Source organism: Lepidochelys olivacea (assembly GCF_965140295.1).
Source record: "Lepidochelys olivacea isolate rLepOli2 genome assembly, chromosome: 2".
Lineage (NCBI taxonomy): Eukaryota > Metazoa > Chordata > Testudines > Cheloniidae > Lepidochelys > Lepidochelys olivacea.
Window position 1 is genome coordinate 1,647,342 of NC_140412.1, and position 20,920 is coordinate 1,668,261.

Here is a 20,920-nt window from a genome sequence, read left to right on the forward strand (position 1 = left end):
GCCCCCCCCGCCCGGCAGCACACGCCCCTAGCGCCAGGCTGGGGCATCAGGGTCAGACCCAGGGGAGAGCGCCCCCTACTGAGCCCCTCCCGCCCGGCAGCACACGCCCCTAGCGCCAGGCAGGGGCATTGGGGTCAGACCCGGGGGAGAGCGCCCCCTACTGAGGCCCCCCCCGGCAGCACACGCCCCTAGCGCCAGGCAGGGGCATTGGGGTCTGCGCTGACGCAGGGGAGAGTGCCCCCTTTTGGGGGGAAATGGGGTGCAGCACTGCTCCCAGCAGTAGCCGAGCGTGTGTAGGTCTCAGAGCTGCCCTGACACTGCTTAGCTGTGGGGAGGGGAGAAGGAGCCGGGACGGGGCCAGAACCAGGCCAGCTCTGCTGCGAGCCACGAGTGGCCGATGTCCAGGGGCCGGATGCTGAAGCTCAGACAAGCACAGCCCCTCGGGCCAGGAACGTCAGAGCGCAAGGCCCAAACAGTCCCTTGAGCAGCAGGCAAAGCACCCCCAGAGCCAGCCCACAGTGCCCTTGCCATTCGGCTCCCAGCCCCAACCCCGCGCTCGGGGGCCCTCTCCCGGCCCACAAGCAGGACTGGGGCTGCTAGGCCTGGAGTGGGTGCCACTGAGGGCTGTGGGAGGCTCACCCCCTTTGTAAGGGGAGTCAGGGGGCCACAGCAGCAGGACTGGCTGTTCGAGCCCCCCCAAGCCAGCCAGGGTCCCTGAACCCCACCGCTGGGGGAAGGCTCCCCAGGAGCGGCAGGCCAGGGAAGGGGCTGTGCGGGGGCACGGCCGCAGGCAGGCACCCACCGGAAGAAGAGCATGGAGCCGCCGCCGGCCGCCACGGTGTTGATGTCCAGCTGGGGGGCCTGGATGCTGATCCCAGCTGTGGTCGCCTCGAAGACATGCTCGTACTCGCCAGCGTAGCGGCTGACATCCGTCGAGGTGCCTGCGGGAGTCACAGCTCAGCCGCTTGCCCCAGGCCCCAGCCAGGGCCTGGCTCCGAGCTGGCTCCATGCAGCCGGCTCCGTCCCCAGGGCCTGCAGCCTGCCCGGGGCAGGGCAACATCCCAGCTTCCCCGCCCGCCCTCCCAGCGCCGGGCCTCACCTGCCCTGGGGGAGTCCATCTGGGGGAGCCAGCATCCCCCTGCCATGTGCAAAGGAGCTCAGACCCTCCCCAGTCACAGGGAGAGACCCCCCTGCATGCCGCACCCACCTCCCATGTCAAAGCCGATCACAGGCTGCCTGTCCTCCTGGTTGTAGGTGGTGATCGCGTAGCCCACAACGCCGCCAGCGGGGCCAGACAGGATGGCCCGGGAGCCACTGAACTGCCCCATGGGGGTCAGGCCCCCGTCGGAGCGCATGAAGAGCACCTGGGTGTCCTGCAGAGGGAGCCAGAGAGAGCAGGTGAGCCTGGAGCCAGGTGGGATGAGGGGCCCTGCATGGACCGAGGGCAGGAGGCAGAACGGGAACCAGGGTCCCCAGCCAGGTTCACAAGGCCAGCAGAACCGGGACGGGCCCTGGGACAGAGGCTGGAGCCAGGTGAGGGGCTCTGGGACGTGCCCCAGGCAGGGAGAGGGCCCTGGCATGGGGACACGGACCAGGCACAGAAGAGGGGAGCAGAGGAGTCCATGTGGCGGAGCGGGGGTGGCCGTGTGGGGAGGCGAGAAGAGCCACGTCTGCCTGGGTCAGTGGGGCAGCGCCAGGGGGCTGTTCAGGGCAACGCCCGCCCAGCCGCTGGGGCAATCAGGGCATGGCAGGCCCTGGAGGCAATGTGCCGTCATGCTCACCTGGAGTTGCTGGGTGAAGCTGGCGCAGAAGCCATCGAGGTAGCGGCGAATGCAGGGGGTCAGGTAGGCATCGGCACAGGCGGTGTACCCGCGTGGCACCACCCGCACCATGGGCATCACCGAGGATGACAGAGACACGTGCTGGAAGCCCAGCTCCTGGGCCAGTGCCCCCACTTGCTGCTCATGGGCTGGCCAGCTGCCAGGGAGAAAGAGAAGAGTCAGGGGACTGGGGAGAGCCGTGGGGCCGGGGCTGCCCCAGCCATACGGCAATCAGCGGGGCGCCAGTTTCCCCAGAGCAAGGCACCCGCACCCAAAGCCAGACAGGAGAGTCCCCAGCCCCCTGGGGCAGGGCCATGCGAGCAGCTGAGCAGGGGCGCTGGTGGGCACCAAGCCGGGTGCGGTGCCCAGCGTGGGGGTGCACCAGGCTGACCTGTTCCCCAGGTTTTGGAGGTGCAGGCTCCAGCCCCGACTGGCTCTGAGCACCGCGAGTGGGGTGGGGCCCAGCACCCCCCCGGAGGAACTCACGCATAGGAGTGCAGGAGCACCACGGCCAGGCTCCGGATCCCCTGCGTCAACAGCCGCTGCAGGTCTCTCCGCAGCGCGGCCAGGTCCACGGGGCGCTGCACCACCAGCGAATCCCCCACCACGCCTGGGGAGGGGATGGAGCCACGGTAGAGGGGCCCACGCCCGCAAACCGCATCCCCAATCCTGCTTCCCCCCCACCCCCCCGCAGAGGCCATGGGGCAGAGAGCAGGGCAATGTGGGGAGGGGACTGGCTGAGGACAGAGAGCGGGGGGGGAGGGGAGGGGTAATTGGGGAGACACCAAAGGGACACGAGCTGAACCCCCTCCATGGCGCTGCTCTGGGTACGCAGCGGGCCGGGTCCAGCCGGCCCTGACCTCCCCCCTCCGCCTGGCTCCAAACACCAACCTGGGAGCACCTGGCTGGGGTCGGCCCCGGGGAGCTGGCAGCTGGCGTGGTGCAGGATCAGCCGCTCGTCCACCTCGACCACCTCCTCATACAGCACCTCGGGCATTGCCACCTCCTGGGGACCCGACAGAGGGGCCTGGTCACTGCCAGGCTGGAGTGTGGAGATCAGCCCTAGGGCAGGGCCAGTCGCACGCGCCCCCGCATGGTCTGGGGCAGACCCAGGGATTGGCTCTTGTCCCGCCCACCCCCAGGTGGCCGCCAGGGCGAAGTGGCTGGGGGGCTGATCCTCCCCCGCCTTGCTGCAGTTCACTCCATCACTTCTGATCCCCTGCTGCCACCCCCCACCCCTCTAACCCTCGGGGGCTGGGGGGGTGCATTGGGGTCCCCGCTCCCGGTGTGAGGCTGCTGTCTGTGCAGCCCCGCCCGCCACGTCCTGCCGCACCCCACTGACCCAGGTCTCTCTGCGCTGCCCCAGCTCCCCACAACTCCCGCCCACTGGGGTGGGCTCCCTGCCCACCACCCGCCCGCCCCAGGAGAGGGGCCAAGCCCCAGGCCCTGCTCCCGCCAGGACTCTCTGACTCAGCCCAGCCCCTGGCCTGTGAGGCCCCCGGTTCAGCCTCAGTAGCCTCATTTCCTCCCCTCTTCCAGGTGGTCCTGGAGGCGCCTCCCGCCCCCCAAACCCGGCTCCTTGCTGCAGTCAATCAGGGCCCCACCAGGAACAGCTGTGCAGGGCTCCGGGACTCTGATCGCTCTCTCCCAACACAGCGTCCCAGGGCACTGTCACACCTGGGTGAGCAAACTACAGCCCAGCCCACAAGACCCTCTGTGACGAAGCGGGACTGTTCTTAATGTTTCCTCTGAATAGTGTGGGGGTGCCTCAGTTTCCCCTACGCAGTTCTTAAGTATCTAGGGGGTGGGATAAGGGTGTATGATCACTGCAGAGCCCTAGAGGGCAGGTGTCCACAGGGGTCTGGACACAGAGAATGGCCGACACCCTGTTTCCTGGCAACTGATGGCCTGGCCCTTCCCCCCTGCAAGGTGAGAGCTAAAGGGTTGGAGAACAAAGGAATCCGGTGACCTCCTGGCCCGGGAAAGGGACAAAGCCCAGGGGAGGAGAGGCTGGAGGGAGTTTCAGTTTGGGGCTGGCCAGGACATGGAGTGAAGTGCAGGCGTGGTTGTCTGGCTCACTGCCCCGCAAAATGGACCCAGCTGAGGGGTCCTGTTCTCTGCACCTACAAGCTCTGTGTTAGACCATGTTCCTGTCGTCTAATAAACCTCCTTTTTACTGGCTGGCTGAGAGTCACGTCTGACTGCAGAGTTGGGGGTCAGGACCCTCTGGCTTCCCCAGGACCCCACCTGAGCGGACTCGCTGTGGGATGCGCATGGAGGGGCAGAGGAGGCTGAATGCTCCGAGGTCAGACCCAGGAAGGGGGAAGCCGGTTGAGCTCTGTGTCCTGAAGACAGGCTGCTCCCAGAGAGGAGACCTCCCCAGAGTCCTGCTGGCTTCATAGGGAGCAGTTCCAGAGCATCACCCGGGGACGCCGGGACACCCTCCTGCCCGGCCCCTGAGCTCCTGGCCTGGGAAGCTATCCCTGGCCCCTCCCCTGCTGTTCCCCCTTCCTCAGCCTCAGCTCACTAGGCCACCGTCGCGATGCTCTGGGAGGGGGGTGGCGAGCTCCTGGGGCAGTGCAGCTGCAGAGCCCGGCCTGACCCGGTGTGTGCTGTGCGGCCTGGCTGCCTGACCTGGTCTCTGTGCGGCACGGTCAGTGGCTAGCTCCAGACGGGCGGCGTGGCTGCCTGTCCTAGTGCTCTGGGCGGCGCGGTGAGGGGGCAGAGAGCGGGGGGTTGAATAGAGGGCAGGGGAGGTCGGGGTGGTGGGCAGGGGTGTGATAGGGGTCAGAACAGTCAGAGGGCAGGGAACAGAGGGGTTGAATGGGGGCAGGGGTCCCAGGGGTAGGCAGTCAGGAAGGAGAGGGGGGGTTGAACGGGCGGCGGGGGCATTCAGGGGCGGGGGTTCTGGGGGCAGTCAGGGGACAGGGAGGGGTGGATGGGGCAGGGGTCCCGGAGGGGTGGGCGTCAGGGGACAGAGAATGCGGGGGTTGGATGGGGCAGGAGTCCTGGGGGGGGCCATCAGGGGGCGAGAAGCAAGGGGGGTTGGATAGGTGGCAGGAGCCGGGCCACGCCTGGCTGTTTGGGGAGGCACAGTCTCCCCTATCTGGCCCTCCATACAATTTCTTGAAACCCGATGCGGCCCTCAGGCCAAAAAGTTTGCCCACCCCTGGTTTAACCCCTCTTGCCCCAGAGAGGCTAAAGGCACATCTACACAGCAAAACACCCGCGGCACCATCTCAGGACCTGGGGCAGCTGCCTTGGGCCGCACTATGCCTGCTCGGGCTGCAGCCAGGCCCTGAGACCCAGCAGAGGTGGGACAGGGGGGTCTCGATTCCTAGCCTTCAGCCCAAGGCCAAACGTCTACACTGTGTGAGGAGCCCGGGGGCCCGAGTCAGCTGACCAGCACCAAGGCTTGCTGCCGCGGCTGTGTTTGCTGTTGGCTGTGTTTGCTGTGTGGACGTACCCAAAGGGAGGCACATCAGGAGGAAGTCAGTGGCTTAGTCTAGACCCTCCCATCTAGAACAGACACCAGAGCCGACAGCCAGGACACACCCGCCCTGCCCCCCCACCCCCACCCCCACCCCTGGGTGCTCAGTGAGGGAGGCGCCTGGACTGGGGCTCTCTGGGATGCATCGGATGCAGTGAGCTGTAGCTCATAAAAGCTGATGCTCAGATAAATTGGTTAGTCTCTAAGGTGCCACAAGTCCTCCTCTTCTTTTTCCAGGGATTAAAGGCTCAATCCAGGCCATGTACAAAGTGCAGGGGAGCCTCAGGGGAAAGCCACTGCCAGCAAGAGTTGGGAGGGTCTGTGGGGAGGGATGGAGCAGCCGCAGCTGCCACGTGGCCCCACAGCCAGCCAAGTGCAGAGAAAGGGGGGCGGGTACTGCAGCCAGAGATTAGCTGAGGAATCCAGTCCAGGCTTCTTCCAAACAATGGGCCCCTTGCACTGGGTTCCCAAGGACATCCTCTGGGTCAGTGGACAGGGCCCTCCCGAAGGGCGACTCCCCCAGGGCCTCACGTGCTGGATTCAGGTGCAGCACATACCCCGCCCTGCCCGGCTGCCCCTGGCATGTGGGAAAGGGGCCCTGAGGGCAGTGGGGGGCTGGTTTACTCAGAGACAGAGCATGCAGGAGAATCCTGCCCAGATTCCAGATGCTCCTGGACCCAGGAGCTCCTTGCCCTGGCCACACTTGGCACCCAAGGCCATACAAAGTCATGTCAGCAGTAGCAGCCTGGCCCAGGAGAGGCACACAGACAGGAGGCAGGGCTGGGGACTCACCAGATCAAAGATTCTGGGCCGAGCCTGGTTGCCGATGTGCAGGAGATCCCGGAAGCCCTTGGTGATCAGCAGGGCAATCCGCTCCCCCTTGCGCTCCAGCAGGGCGTTGGTGGCCACCGTGGTCCCCATGCGGATCCACTCTATCTGCGATGTGTCCAGGGGGCGGTCGCAGGGAAAGGGAATGCCGCATTCCTGGGGGAAGCTCCTGTCACTGTGGGGCACTCTCCTCCCACAGCCAGTAACACCCCTCCATGGAGCTCAGATCATCTCATGCCCATGAGCCCAGGAGAAGGGAGTCACTGTCCCCAGAGTGCTGATGGGGAAATTGAGGCTCAGAGGGGAAGGAACTGGTTCAAGGTGATCCAGCGAGCCAGTGGAAGAGCTGGAAACACCCCAGGAGCCTGGCTTCCCAGCCCAGGGCTCTAACCTTGGGGGCCCTTCATGAGCCATGACCCAGCACAACCAAGGTCTCCCCTCCCTCAGGCAAAGCCAGGCCAGGCAGCACCCCCTTAGGGAGAACAGGGGGTGCTGGGCCCCCACCATGACAGATCTGTCAGGAGAGCGCCTCCCGCAGGGTGTCACACACCGCGCCCCCTTCCTGCATCAAACCCAGCTGGGCCAGGGAGAAACGGCCACCCCCTCCCAGATGGGCCAGGCTCACTCTGCGGGGCCAGAGCCACAGGCAGGATGCGGGCTGCCTGGATGCTGCTGCGATCCTGGCAGCGGGACGTGCAAGAGACAGACAGGGCGAGAGGCTGCCCAGTCTGCTCCGGGCTATTGGGGCCAATTTGGCTGCCGCCGGGGGCAGGATGCTGGTCAGACGGCGCCCGCTCCGATCTGCTGAGGTGCATTCCTGGCCTGGGCGGTGCGCTGGGCTGACCGGGGCCTCGGGGGGGAAAGGAGCCAAACGGACCGCGGGGAGTGAACGGGCCCACTGGGGTGCTCCAGCGCAGCGTCTGCGCCCCACCATGCCCCCCGGCGCCCGGGCCAGCGCATGCAGCTGCCAGCCAGGGGGCTGGGCATCTCTGCCTCCGGAGCCCCTGGGGTCAGTGCCCGCTCCTAGCCAAGACCATCCTAGGGCTGTGAACGGCTCCCCCCGGCACTGCCAGCCGCCCCGTGCCCGGCCCCTCACCTCCTGCAGGATGCGGCGGATGCCTTCCGTGGGCGCATCGCGGTAGTTGGCCGGGTCCTCGGACAGCAGCTTCATCACGCGGACGCGCCCCCCGGGGCAGCGGGCAAAGATGTCGGTGAAGGTGCCACCGCGGTCGATGGCGAACTGGAACTTGCTGGGGCTTGGCACGGCCATGGCTGGGTCCCTGCGGGGCACGGCCCGGGGGCAGCCGCAGGGGAAGTGCCGGGGTAGCCCCGGAGCCAGAGGGCCGGGCAGAGGAGAAGGAGCCGCGGGGGCACCGCACGAGCCCTGGGGTGAGCGGCCGGGTCCGGCTCCCGGTCCCCGGCTTAGCCCGGCCCAGCGCCGCTCCCCGCCCCCTGCTCCGCCCCTGCGCCGCCTGGCACCGGAGAGCCGCGGCGCGGGGCCGAGGGCTGGGCTCCCGGGGGGCTGGGCTGTGGCCTGGCCGGGGAGCCCAGGCGGCGGGGCTGGATGGGAAGGGGGCGAGGCTGGATGGGGGGAACCAGCGGGGGCGGCTGCGCTGCGCCCTCCGGCGGACCCGGGAGCGCCCGGGGCTCTCCCTGGGGCTTGTCTGCGCTTCGACCGCTGCGGCTGCCGAGCCCCGCTGCCGGCTCCAGCCCACGCGAGCTTCTCCGCCCGGCCTGGAGAGACTGCCCACGCCGCGAGGGGGCGCTGCGTCCCGGCCAGAATTCGCCCCTCGCTGCCCGCACGGGCTGGGCTCCGCTGCGCGACCGATTCGCGAGTGCAGCGCCGAGCGCAGGGGGCTCGCCTGGCCCCGGCCCGGGTCCCCTGCCTGAGGCCAGCCGGCGCCCGGAGCGGGTTACCGGGAGCCAGGGCAGCTGCGGGAGCGGCCCGGTCGGTGCAATGCGCTGCAGGAAACTGTCTGAGCCCGTGCAGCCCGTGTGCCAATGGGGGCCGCGGTGATCCGTGTTTGGGAGGGGGAAAGGGGCAGGAGCGGAGGGGTTTGGAGGGACATTGAGGCAGTGGGTGGAAATGGAGCACTGGTGATTGGGGTGGGGGTGCATTGGAGGGGGAGGGATGGCTGAGGATGTGCGATGAAGTGGGCTTTTTGGTAATAATTTTGAGGCTTGTGTGTGCCTCAGTTTCCCCTGTGTGCTGCATTGTTACCTGGGGGTGGGAAACAGCTGTTTGCTCTCCAGGCAGGCGAGGAGTCACAGATGTGGGTGGCACCCAGCTGTCTGGGTCTTGTTCCCTATATCACTGGACCTTCTGAAAAGCCAGTGGCAAATCCAACTGCCAGGACATTGATACCAGCCACCAATGCCCCAGAGCAACATGGACTTCCCAGCCTCTCCTTTGGGAAGCTGAACAATAATCTCCCAGCTCAAGATCTAAGGACTGGGGAGGTGGGGGGCAAGTCATAGAATCATAGAATATCAGGGTTGGAAGGGACCTCAGGAGGTCATCTAGTCCAACCCCCTGCTCAAAACAGGACCGATCCTCAATTAAATCATCCCAGCCAGGGCTTTGTCAAGCCTGACCTCAAAATCTTCTAAGGAAGGAGATTCTACAACCTCCCTAAGTAACCTCCCTAGTCTTTCACCACCCTCATATGAAAAAGTTTTTCCTAATATCCAACCTAAATCTTCCCCACTGGAACTTGAGACCATTACTCCTCGTTCTGTCATCTGCTACCACTGAGAACAGTCTAGAGCCATCCTCTTTGGAACCTCCTTTCAGGTAGTTGAAAGCAGCTATCAAATCCCCCCTCATTCTTCTCTTCCGCAGACTAAACATCCCCAGTTCCCTCAGCCTCTCCTCATAACTCATGTGTTCCAGACCCCTAATCATTTTTGTTGCCCTCTGGTGGACTCTTTCCAATTTTTCCACATCCTTCTTGTAGTGTGGGGCCCAAAACTGGACACAGTACTCCAGATGAGGCCTCACCAATGCCGAATAGAGGGGAACGATCATGTCCCTCAATCTGCTGGCAATGCCCCTACTTATACATCCCAAAATGCCATTGGCCTTCTTGGCAACAAGGGCACACTGTTGACTCCTATCTAGCTTCTCATGCACTGTAACCCCTAGGTCCTTTTCTGCAGAACGGTCCCTAGTCTGTAGCGGTGCATGGGATTCTTCCGTCCTAAGTGCAAGACTCTGCACTTGTCCTTGTTGAACCTCATCAGATTTCTTTTGGCCCAATCCTCCAATTTGTCTAGGTCCCTCTGTATCCTATCCCTACCCTCCAGCGTATTTACCTCTCCTCCCAGTTTAGTGTCATCTGCAAACTTGCTGAGGGTGCAATCCACACCATCCTCCAGATCATTTATGAAGATATTGAACAAAACCGGCCCCAGGAACAACCCTTAGGGCACTCCACTTGATACCGGCTGCCAACTAGACATGGAGCCATTGATCACTACCCGTTGAGCCCGACAATCTAGCCAGCTTTCTATCCACCTTATAGTCCATTCATCCAGCCCATACTTCTTTAACTTGCTGGCAAGAATACTGTGGGAGACCGTGTCAAAAGCTTTGCTAAAGTCAAGGAACAACACGTCCACCGCTTTCCCCTCATCCACAGAGCCAGTTATCTCATCATAGAAGGCAATTAGATTAGTCAGGCATGATTTGCCCTTGGTGAATCCATGCTGACTGTTCCTGATCACTTTCCTCTCGTGTAAGTGCTTCAGAATTGATTCCTAGAGGACCTACTCCATGATTTTTCCAGGGACTGAGGTGAGGCTGACTGGCCTGTAGTTCCCCGGATCCTCCTCCTTCCCTTTTTTAAAGATGGGCACTACATTAGCCTTTTACCAGTCATCTAGGACTTCCTCCGATCGACATGAGTTTTCAAAGATAATGGCCAATGCCTGCAGGAAACAGTCTGGGCTCTCATCAGGAGTCTGCCAGCGGAGGTCAGACAGGGGGGCAGTCAGAACTTGAACCAAGGGTTCACTGCAGCTTGGCTGGTCTCTGGGCCAAGCAGAATGGACTATGCTCTAACCTTCAATCCTCTTGTGACAGAGTGGGAATTTTTCATAATATTTTGGATGAGTATTGTGTGTGCCTCAGTTTCCCCTATGTGCTGCATGATTAACTGGGTGGGGGGGAAAGGTTGTTTACTCTTTGCAGAGATCCAGGTGTGACTGACGCCAGGCTGTCTGAGGCCTGGCCCTATGGAGAGCCAGGAAAAGACAATGGCCACTCCAATTGCCTGGACATTTGGTACCTAGCAACTGACGACAATGGATGACCAATGCTCCGCAGGATGCCAGCCAGCTGTGATGAGCTGGAGAACAAAGGGCTGAGGAGGAGGCCAGGTGACCAGGTTTCCTGGGGAACAAGGACAAAGGACAAAGCAGGGGCCAGGTGGGGTTAAGTGCTGGGCTTCTGGACTGGGACTAGAGAAGGGTTGGAGAGCTCTGGGCTCTGGACTGACCCAGCTGAACGTTGCTGTAACCCTGGAGAGAGAGGTCAGGGACATGCTGACTTTAGGAGTGATAGTTTTACTTTGTGTAATGATCCATCCACTCCCAGTCTCTATTCAAGCCTAAATTAATTGTATCCAGTTTGCAAATTAATTCCAATTCAGCAGTCTCTCGTTGGAGTCTGTTTTTGAAGTTTTTTTGTTGAAGAATTGTCACTTTTAGGTCTGTAATCAAGTGACCAAAGAGATTGAAGTGTTCTCCGACTGGTTTATGAATGTTATAATTCTTGACATCTTTATTGTTTATTTATCCCATGTTTATTCCCTCCCCCCCCCCCGTCCGGCTCCTCGGACGTTCCTGTTAACTGCTGGAAACGGCCCACCTTATCACTACAAAAGGTTTTCTCCTCTCCCCCCCCCCCCCCCCGCTCTCCTGCTGGGAATAGCTCATCTTAAGTGATCGCTCTCCTTACAGTTTTCAGAGTAACAGCCGTGTTAGTCTGTCTTTGCAAAAAGAAAAGGAGTACTTGTGGCACCTTAGAGACTAACCAATTTATTTGAGCATGAGCTTTCGTGAGCTACAGCTCACTTCATCCTTACAGTGTGTATGTATGGTAACACCCAGGTTTTCATGTTCTGTGTGTATATAAATCTCCCCACTGTATTTTCCACTGAATGCATCCGATGAAGTGAGCTGTAGCTCACGAAAGCTTACGCTCAAATAAATTGGTTAGTCTCTAAGGTGCCACAAGTCCTCCTTTTCTTTTTAGATAAGTTGTGTGAGCCCATTACCTCACTACCATGGATCTCACCAAAGGCAACTGGCAGGTGCCTTTAGACCCAGAGGCCAGGGTGAAATCTGCTCTCATCACCACATAGGGGTCTTTGAGTTCCTGGTCCTGCCTTTTGGCCTCAAGGGGGCACCTGCCACCCTCCAGCGCCTTGTGGGTCAGTTACTGAGGAGGAGGGAGGTCTTTGCCCTGGTGTACATTTATGATATCTGTGTCTTTAGCTAGGCCTGGGAGGACCATGTGGCCCAGGGGAGGAGGGTGCTGGGCTGCCTCGAGGAGGCAGGACTGACGGTAAAAGCTGGGAAGTGTAAGGCAGGGATGGCAGAGGTGTCGTACCCAGGCCACAAGGTGTAGAGTGGCCGCATATGGCCACAGCCTGCCAAGGCGGAGACGATCAGAGCCCATGTTACCTATCTGCCCTGTGTTCTTGGGGAACCTGGGCGCAGCACCCAGACTGTCTGACACAGGAAAGACCATCTCCCCACCCCCCTGTCTCTGCCTGAACCAAAGCCAATCAGAAGAAAGACTTACAAAAGGCAATGAAAAGGCCAAGGGAGACACAGCTCAACCCCTGGGACAAGGGTGACAAGAACAAAGGCAACTCCCCTAGGCTCATTTGCATCGAAGATGGGACAGGGAGGCATCTCCATTAGCATACAGATTGGAGAACAGAGACTCCGAGGCAAGAACCGCAGGGAACTCTGGGACCAGAAAAGCAGGGAAGCACCGCATGATGGGGGATCTCTGCTCCAGATGTTAACGAACCCACGCCTGCACAGACCCAGCTCAGCAGTTATCAGACCAATTCTAGTAATAAATCCTTGACTGATATCCAAAGTAGTCAAGCTCCCTCACTACACTGTGAGGTCCCTCCAAGGAACACCACCCATAGCCAGGAATGATCCGTTCCTATTGTCTAGCCTGAACAACACAACTTTGATATACTATTGTGACATTGCACTCAATAAGAAAAGGAGGACTTGTGGCACCTTAGAGACTAACCAATTTATTTGAGCATGAGCTTTCGTGAGCTACAGCTCACTTCATCAGATGCAACTTCATCAGATGCATCTGATGAAGTGAGCTGTAGCTCACGAAAGCTCATGCTCAAATAAATTGGTTAGTCTCTAAGGTGCCACAAGTACTCCTTTTCTTTCTCCCTACAATGTGCATGATAATCAAGGTGGGCCATTTCCAGCACAAATCCAGGTTTTCTCACCCAACCAGCAGGAGAGTGAGTTTGTGTGTGGCGGGGGGGTTGGGTTTGTAGGAAGAGTGGTCACTTTGGATAAGCTGTTACCAGCAGGAGAGTGAGTTTGTGTGTGTGTGTTTTGGGGGGGAAGGGGGGGTGAGAAAACCTGGATTTGTGCTAGAAATGGCCCAACTTGATTATCATACACATTGTAAGGAGAGTGATCACTTTGGATAAGCTATTACCAGTAGGAGAGTGAGTCTGTGTGTGTGGTTTTTGGAAAAGGGGGGGGGGGGATGTGAGAAAACCTAGATTTGTGCTGGAAATGGCCCAACTTGATTATCATACACATTGTAAGGAGAGTGATCACTTTAGATAAGCTATTACCAGCAGGAGAGTGGGGTGGGAGGAGGTATTGTTTCATGGTCTCTGTGTATATAATGTCTTCTGCAGTTTCCACAGTATGCATCCGATGAAGTGAGCTGTAGCTCACGAAAGCTTATGCTCAAATAAATTGGTTAGTCTCTAAGGTGCCACAAGTCCTCCTTTTCTTTTTGCGAACTGAAAAGGAGTTTCAGATATATGTCAGTGATGAACTTTTGGCTGAGTTTAAGAAACAAATACCCCCTTCTGGCAGAAAAAGCTACTACAGTTTTGTTACAATTTTCAACAACATACTTATGCAAAAAAGCGCTTTCCTCATATGCACATTTGAAAATGAAATACAGAAACAGACTTGATGCCGAACCAGACCTGAGACTTTAAACTTTCTCCAGTGGTTCCGGACTTCCAAGAGCTATGCAGAGCAAAGCCAGCACATCCATCACACTGAGAAAATTTAAACTTAAATCCCTGGAAATACTAATTTTAGGAGGGGGTTCATGACAGGGGAACCAAGGCGCACACACAGTATTCAGAGAAAATATTAAGAACATTCCCACTTTGTCACACCCACTGTAGCTCCTTGGCAACTTCCATCACCGAACTGTGCAAGAAGGGTAAGTTAGACAGGATGGTCTGGACCGAGCAGTGCCAGAGGGCTCTGTGCACTGAAGGAGGTTCTAAATCCAGACTTCAACAAGCCCTTCCTGGTGTTCACAGGCTGGGCATGGTGCTGATGCAAGCCGATGCTAAGGGGGAGAGCCACCCAACTGTGTACCTGAGCAAGAAACTGCTCCCCACAGAGCAGAAACTATGCTAAACTAGAGGCGGCATGCCTGCCCATTGTGTGGGCTCTTAAAGCTGCAGCCGTATCTGGCTGGGCTGCACTTTCCTGTGTATGGTCCGCTCTCCTCTGAAGTGGCTGCATCAAATGAAAGGGGCAAATGCCGAGCTACTGAGATGGAGCATGGCCTTCCAAGATTATGATATGGAAGTGGCCCATGTTAAGGGGAGTGCAAATGTTATAGCTGAGGCCTTGTCACAGAGGTCCCTGAACTTCCCCAGGTCACGCGTTATAGCGACCCTGCTAAGTCTGGTCTTGCAGGAGGAAAAGGGGCGACGGTCGAAGGGGGGAGTATTTTGCAATATTTTTATGAAGCCCGCGTGCACTTCAGTTTCCCCGCGTGTGCCTCAGTTTCCCCCACGTGCTGCACGGCCAGGTGGAGGGGGAAAAGGGCTGTTTGCTCTCCAGGCAGACAAAGAGACGGGTGTGGGTGTCACCCGGCTATCTGGGCCTGGTCCCCAGATCAACGGAACTGAAAAGACAAGGCTAAATCCAATGGCCAGGAGACGGGCCCGAGCAACCAACGGCCCAGAGCCCCTCCTTGGCTGGGAGCTAAACAACAGCCGCCCAGCTCAAGATCAGGGGGCTGGGGAGCGGGGCTGGGGGCTCTTGCCTGGACGCCAGCCCGGCAGACGGAGCCTGAGCGGCCGGGCTCCCTGCTGCGCGGCGGCGGCGCTTCGGCCTCGCGCCCTCGGAAGCGGCGGCTCGCAACGCGGGGCCCGGGGGCACCCGGGCCGGCACCAGCTCGCCGGGAGGTTCGCCCCTGGCCCAAGGGCCCGGCCCGGGAGCCGGCGGCAAGGCGCAGACAGCCGCGGCCCAGGCCCCGGGCGCTCCGGGCTCGCGGTCCGAGCGCGCAGCGGCGCCCCCAGCGCAACGGGGCGAACCCGCCCGAGGGGGCGCGGCGGGCCCGGGGCTCAGGCCCCCTGCGGCGCTCGCCCCAGAGACCGGCCCCCGCCCCGCCGCCTCCCCTGGGGCCCGGGGAGACACCCAGGAGGCTCAGCGACAGCGCACAGCAGTGACGAGTCCCGCGCGGGGCAGGCCGGGAGCAGGGGGGGGGGCGGGCTGTGGGCTCGGCGCGGGGCAGGCCGGGAGCGGCGGGGGGTCGGCGCGGGGCAGGCCGGGAGCGGGGGGTGGGGCTGTGGGCTCGGCGCGGGGCAGGCCGGGAGCGGCGGGGGGTCGGCGCGGGGCAGGCCGGGAGCGGGGGGGGCTGTGGATTCGGCGCGGGGCAGGCCGGGAGCGGCGGGGGGGCTGTGGGCTCCGCGCGGGGCAGGCCGGGAGCGGGGGGGGGGTCGGCGCGGGGCAGGCCGGGAGCGGGGGGGGAGGGCTGTGGGCTCGGCGCGGGGCAGGCCGGGAGCGGGGGGGGGGTCGGCGCGGGGCAGGCCGGGAGCGGAGGGGGGCTGTGGGCTCGGCGCGGGGCAGGCCGGGAGCGGGGGGGGGAGGGCTGTGGGCTCGGCGCGGGGCAGGCCGGGAGCGGGGGGGCTCGGCGCGGGGCAGGCCGGGAGCGGGGGGGAGGGCTGTGGGCTCGGCGCGGGGCAGGCCGGGAGCGGCGGGGGGGCTGTGGGCTCGGCGCGGGGCAGGCCGGGAGCGGGGGGGGCTCGGCGCGGGGCAGGCCGGGAGCGGGGGGGGCTCGGCGCGGGGCAGGCCGGGAGCGGGGGGGGGGCTGTGGGCTCGGCGCGGGGCAGGCCGGGAGCGGGGGGGGGTCGGCGCGGGGCAGGCCGGGAGCGCGCCATGGCCGGCCTGGAGCTGCTGTCGGACGAGGGTTACCGCGTGGACGGGCGCCGGGCCGGGGAGCTGCGCAAGGTGCGCGCGCGCATGGGGGTGTTCGCGCAGGCCGACGGCTCCGCCTACCTCGAGCAGGGCAACACCAAGGCGCTGGCCGTGGTGTACGGGCCGCACGAGGTGAGGGGGCGGGGGAGTCCGGGCCCCCACTTCCCCCAGCCACGAGCCCGCCCCCCCCCCGAGAACCCAGGAGTCCGGTTCCCAGCCACTAGTCCCCCCCCGAGAACCCAGGAGTCCGGGTTCCCAGCCACAAGCCCCCCCCCCCCCCCCAGAACCCAGGAGTCCGGTTCCCAGCCACTAGCCCCCCCCCGAGAACCCAGGAGTCCGGTTTCCCAGCCACTAGCTCCAACTCCCTCTCGAGCCGGCATGGAACCCAGGAGTCCGGGTTCCCAGTCACGAGCCCCCCCCCCCCCGAGAACCCAGGAGTCCGGGTTCCCAGCCACTAGCCCCCCCACCCCCTGAGAACCCAGGAGTCCGGGTTCCCAGCCACGAGCCCGCCCCCCCCCCGAGAACCCAGGAGTCCGGTTTCCCAGCCACTAGCCCCCCCCCACCCCCCGAGAACCCAGGAGTCCGGTTTCCCAGCCACTAGCCCCCCCCCACCCCCCGAGAACCCAGGAGTCCGGTTTCCCAGCCACTAGCCCCCCCCCACCCCCCGAGAACCCAGGAGTCCGGGTTCCCAGCCACTAGCCCCCCCGCCCCCCCCGAGAACCCAGGAGTCCGGGTTCCCAGCCACTAGCCCCCCCGCCCCCCCCGAGAACCCAGGAGTCCGGGTTCCCAGCCACGAGCCCCCCCGCCCCTCCCCGAGAACCCAGGAGTCCGGGTTCCCAGCCACTAGCCCCCCCACCCCCTGAGAGCCCAGGAGTCCGGTCCCCAGCCATTAGCTCCAACTCCCTCTCGAGCCGGCATGGAACCCAGGAGTCCGGGTCCCCAGTCTCCTCAACCACTAGGTCCTGCTCCCCCCAGTGCTCGAGATAGATCCAGGAGTCCAGGCCTCCAGCCCTGCTCCCCCATCCGTTACCCCCACTCCTGATTGTGCCTCTGCACTGGCCATCTTGGCCCTGTGTCAGATAGAGGAGCTGGGCGTGGGGGAAGGCGAGCTATAGGATAAAACACCAAACAAGCCCACTTCCCCGGAGATGATCAGCTGTGGCTGGGACCCATCAGGGCTTTGTCCTTAGCAAGTTCACTGTGCGCCTCAAGTCCCTAGTACTGATGGGAGAGATTCCCTCTCCCCCTGCTCCACAGGCCTGTCCCCAGGGAAACGTGCCCTTGGTCCCCCTCCCGGTCCATAATGGGGGGTCGTCCATAACACCCAGTATTGCGAGCCCTATATTATAGGACACGCTAACCTGTCCACCAAATCCCTCTGAGACTCCCCCAAACTGCAGGACCCTGCCCCCCCTGCCAGGGCACGGCAGTACCATGTGGCCTGCTAGCCGTGCTGTGTTGCCCCTGTCTGTTGGCAGATGCGTGGCTCCCGCAGTAAGGCCCTGCATGACCGGGCGCTGGTGAACTGTCAGTACAGCATGGCTACCTTCAGCACAGGGGAACGCAAGCGCCGGCCCCACGGTGACCGCAAGTCCAGTGAGATGACGCTGCACCTCAAGCAGACCTTCGAGGCCGCGATCCTCACCCAGCTGTACCCCCGCTCCCAGATCGACATCTACGTGCAGGTAGGGGGTTTTCTAGCCTTGGCCCCCCAAGTCATGGGGCCTTGACACTGGTTAACTCAGCACCACCTGGCTCCTGTGGCCTGCAACTCCTCACACAGCACTGGCAGCTTCCTGCCTCTCTGGTGTGCTGACCCCAGGGCGGTATGTCCCCCCCCAGATGCCTGTAATAGGTCCCTGGAGCAGGTGGGAAGGGGGCTCAAACCTTGCCCATTGCTACAAGGGCCTTGGGCCCAGGGAGCATGTTGGGGAGCAGTATGGTGTGACCAAGGGGCACAAGGAACTGTCAGCTGAGCCATTGGGGCAGGGGGCGGTGATCTATGTGGGGGGCACTCGCCTGGCTGGGGCATTGGCTCGTGCACCAATGTGAGGAGGGTTGTTTGTGTGGAGTTCAGGCTGGGATCAGCCACAGTGCATTCTGCTCACTGCCCTACTAGTGCCACCGCCTGCTCAGACAGCAACAGCAGGAGTTTACACAGGGCTTGTACTGTGTCTTGAGCAGGTGACTGATCACCAAGGAGGGTTGAGGGCATGCCGGGTCTAGCTCTGAACTCCGTGGGGCCAGACACAGGTCCCTTGAGTGGGTGGGTGCAGCCTGCTCTGCCCTCTGTGCTAAGCACTGTGCCTCCCCAGATCCTGCAGGCAGACGGTGGGAATTACTGTGCCTGCGTGAATGCAGCCACGCTGGCCACCATCGACGCAGGCATCCCCATGCGAGACTACGTGTGCGCCTGCTCTGCCGGCTTCATCGAGGACACGCCGCTGGCCGACCTCAACTATGTGGAGGAGGCAGCCGGCGGGCCCCAGGTAGCCCTCGCTCTGCTGCCCAAGTCGGACCAGATTGCCCTGCTGGAGATGAACTCGCGGCTGCACGAGGACCATCTGGAGCAAGTCATGGAGGCTGCCAGCAAGGCCTGCAAGGACATGTACGCCGTGCTGGACCAGGTGGTGCGTGACCACGTGCACGAGGTCACCACGCTGCTGGGGGAGTGAGCACACAGGCATGTGTGCCTAGGACCAGCGCTGCATGTGACTCAGTGCATGGGGGCAGGGAGCACTGCCCTGGCCTCAGCAAGGGATCGGTCCAGCAGCCATTGCCCATGCCAGCAATGTGCCCTTTCGTCCAGCAGCCTGGTTCTGTTACGCCCCAATGTCAACGTCTGTGCTGGGCCCAGGCTGAGCTCCTCTGCTGGTGGTAACATCACGTTGGTACATTTGAACGTCTTGCCATTGGCTGTAAAACCTGGTGTCTCTCGCTGGGTGATGGGCCCTGACTCTGCTACCCGTGTCTGTAGCTCTGGCTGCCTACACCTGGGCTTTGGGCCCACTCATTCTCCTAGGGGCCGCGGGCGCTGGGGCGTGCATCCCAGTAGTCAGCTGTCCCATGGCTTGGGGCAGGAGCTGCTCAGTCCCCAGGTATCAGTGGCAGTTCCTTTTTATAAAAACGCTCTAAATAAAACGTTGTTCTGGCACAAGTCGTATTTTGTACTTGCAAAGGGAGCCTGCCCCTCTGGCTGAGTGCAGGGCAAAGGGCAAACAGTGCTGGTGGGGATACATCAGAATTGAAGTCTTGCAGTTCCCAGGTGCTGGAGGAAGGACTGGTGCTCTGCGATATCAGTCTCCATTGTGCCAGGGTTCCTGCCTGTGGCAGTTCCCAGGAGTGACCCTATGTGAGCTGGAGTCTGCTGTGAACCTCCCAGCCTAGGCATCCCCTCTGCTGCAGGCTGCTCCCGGCATTGGTATGGCAGCTCTACAGTCCCTAGACAGGGTCCTCAAACACCACGGGCAGTTGTGACCCCAGTGCCAGGAACTCCCTGCCTGCTGGCACCATCGCTCTCTGGCCTGCCAAGCTCCGTGCTGGTGAAGCTCCCAGTGCTTCTGGCACAAGGGCAGTGGTCGGGTCTGGTCTGGGAAAGCCATTCCCAGCTGATGAGTAGCCCTTGCCTTGGGCTTTCCCAGCACCCATCTGCCCAGAGGAGCTCAAATGCTTGATAGCCTGGTACATTCTGAGCCTCAGTGCCCCCCCCCCGCCCCCGGCCATTGCACCTACACCCACCTGGGGTACAGTCAGTACATGGGCTGGGTTCTGAGCCCCTGGCAGAGCAGGTGGGGGAAGGTTCCATGGCTTTTGGGAATGTTGGGGTCTTGTGAGGAGCCAGGAGCTTCCTGCTTTAACTCTTTGGTTCCCAAACATTACGGTTCAATGAGCACCGTGTTTGTTCTGTGGAATTTCCCTTTTTACAGAAACTCCCTGCCGCCTGGGAGTGCTCTGGGGTACGTACTCAGTGGCCCCACTGCACAAGCTGTGCCCCTTTATCTTCTGGGCATCTCGTGTTTGAGGAGATCGCGCTCGGCCTGCCGAATGGCCCACCTGTGTAAACACCACTCAGCTCCTTGGCACTAGACTAGAGCAAGGGTTCCCCAGGAAGGGGAAGGCCTCTGGTGCAATTGCACCTAACACCCTTGCAACTGGCACAGGGAGAGGGGTTGTGCGAGTGCCCTCCATGCTGACCTTAAAGGCACAGTCTGCCTTTGTGCTGCAGGATGAGCAGGGCATGCTGTGAGAGTAGTTTGTATTTAAATGGAGGGGGGCATTATCATAGAATCATAGAATATCAGGGTTGGAAGGGACCCCAGAAGGTCATCTAGTCCAACCCCCTGCTCAAAGCAGGACCAATTCCCAGTTAAATCATCCCAGCCAGGGCTTTGTCAAGCCTGACCTTAAAAACCTCTAAGGAAGGAGATTCTACCACCTCCCTAGGTAACGCATTCCAGTGTTTCACCACCCTCTTAGTGAAAAAGTTTTTCCTAATATCCAACCTAAACCTCCCCCACTGCAACTTGAAACCATTAGTTTCTGCTTGAACTTTACGTTGTAAACTCAGGTCTCATGGGAGCTGGAAGCCTGTGGTGGCTGCAGAAGCAGCCATGGTGCAAGGGTGAATACAGCAGCTTGTGAAGAAGGGATTTTGTTTAACACCAGATTTAGTAAACTGGGTTGGCCCAGGGCCCTTCTAGCCCAGTGTCCTGTCACCAACAGAGGCAGCACTGGCTGCAGCAGAGGCAGGGTAAGGAATGGGTTAAAACAGTGTTTTTGTTAACATGCATTTATCAGCAGCAGACAGCATCCAGCCAGACCCTCGTCAGGACCTGGCAGCCAGCAAACCAGCTGCAGGGAGGCGCTGTCCCCCCTGGCATGGGACACAATGATTTAACAGCAGTGCCTGGGTAACGCCTGACCAGGAGAAGAGCTCTGTGTGGCTCGAAAGCTTCTCTTCCACCAACTGCAGCTGGTCCGATACAAGAGAGATTGCCTCCCCACCTTCTCTCATTGTGAGACCTCTCAGTTGATGGAATGATGACCAGGCTCCTGGCCCACGAGCCACCTGGCAAAGCCAACCTGGAACTGGTCTGCTCCAGCCTGTCTGTGGCCATAGAAGGCTGGGGTTCCTCTGGAGATGGCTGTTATGTGGTGCCAGGCAGAAGTGTCATGATCCCACACTGCAGCGTGAGCAGGATGGGCCCCTGCCTGGTTCCCTACTCTTGGGCGTGGCAGCATTAGATACCTTTGAACGGGTTGCAGGGGTTCTGGTGTTTCCATCCTAGCACATCCTGGCCCCGTGCCCTGCAGGCAGGCG

At 61.4% G+C, this 20,920-nt stretch overlaps 2 protein-coding genes across 3 annotated transcripts in view; one reads left to right on the forward strand and one right to left on the reverse strand.

Moving 5' to 3' along the window:
- The window catches only part of OPLAH (5-oxoprolinase, ATP-hydrolysing), a gene marked incomplete at its 3' end in the record, with an annotated part of 50,466 nt that extends 42,312 nt beyond the window's left edge, over positions 1–8,154 (reverse strand). Inside the window, 8 exon segments of the mRNA XM_084621792.1 lie at positions 803–941; positions 1,208–1,373; positions 1,782–1,977; positions 2,307–2,430; positions 2,722–2,758; positions 2,761–2,826; positions 6,103–6,294; positions 7,235–8,154. Of these exon segments, the coding sequence (XP_084477918.1) occupies positions 803–941; positions 1,208–1,373; positions 1,782–1,977; positions 2,307–2,430; positions 2,722–2,758; positions 2,761–2,826; positions 6,103–6,294; positions 7,235–7,408 (1,094 nt within the window). The 5' untranslated portion in view covers positions 7,409–8,154.
- A 7,378-nt stretch (positions 8,155–15,532) lies between these two features.
- EXOSC4 (exosome component 4) lies at positions 15,533–18,757 on the forward strand. 2 transcript variants are annotated; one of them, XM_084619100.1, is made up of 3 exons: positions 15,533–15,732; positions 17,079–17,285; positions 17,916–18,757. In XM_084619100.1, exons 1-3 carry the CDS (start codon positions 15,562–15,564, stop codon positions 18,273–18,275), a joined length of 738 nt encoding a protein of 245 aa, XP_084475226.1. In that variant the 5' UTR covers positions 15,533–15,561; the 3' UTR covers positions 18,276–18,757. The 2 variants fall into 2 exon arrangements, with proteins under 2 accessions (XP_084475226.1, XP_084475227.1); XM_084619101.1 differs by having other exon boundaries at positions 15,533–15,633.
- The last annotated feature ends 2,163 nt before the right edge of the window (positions 18,758–20,920 follow it).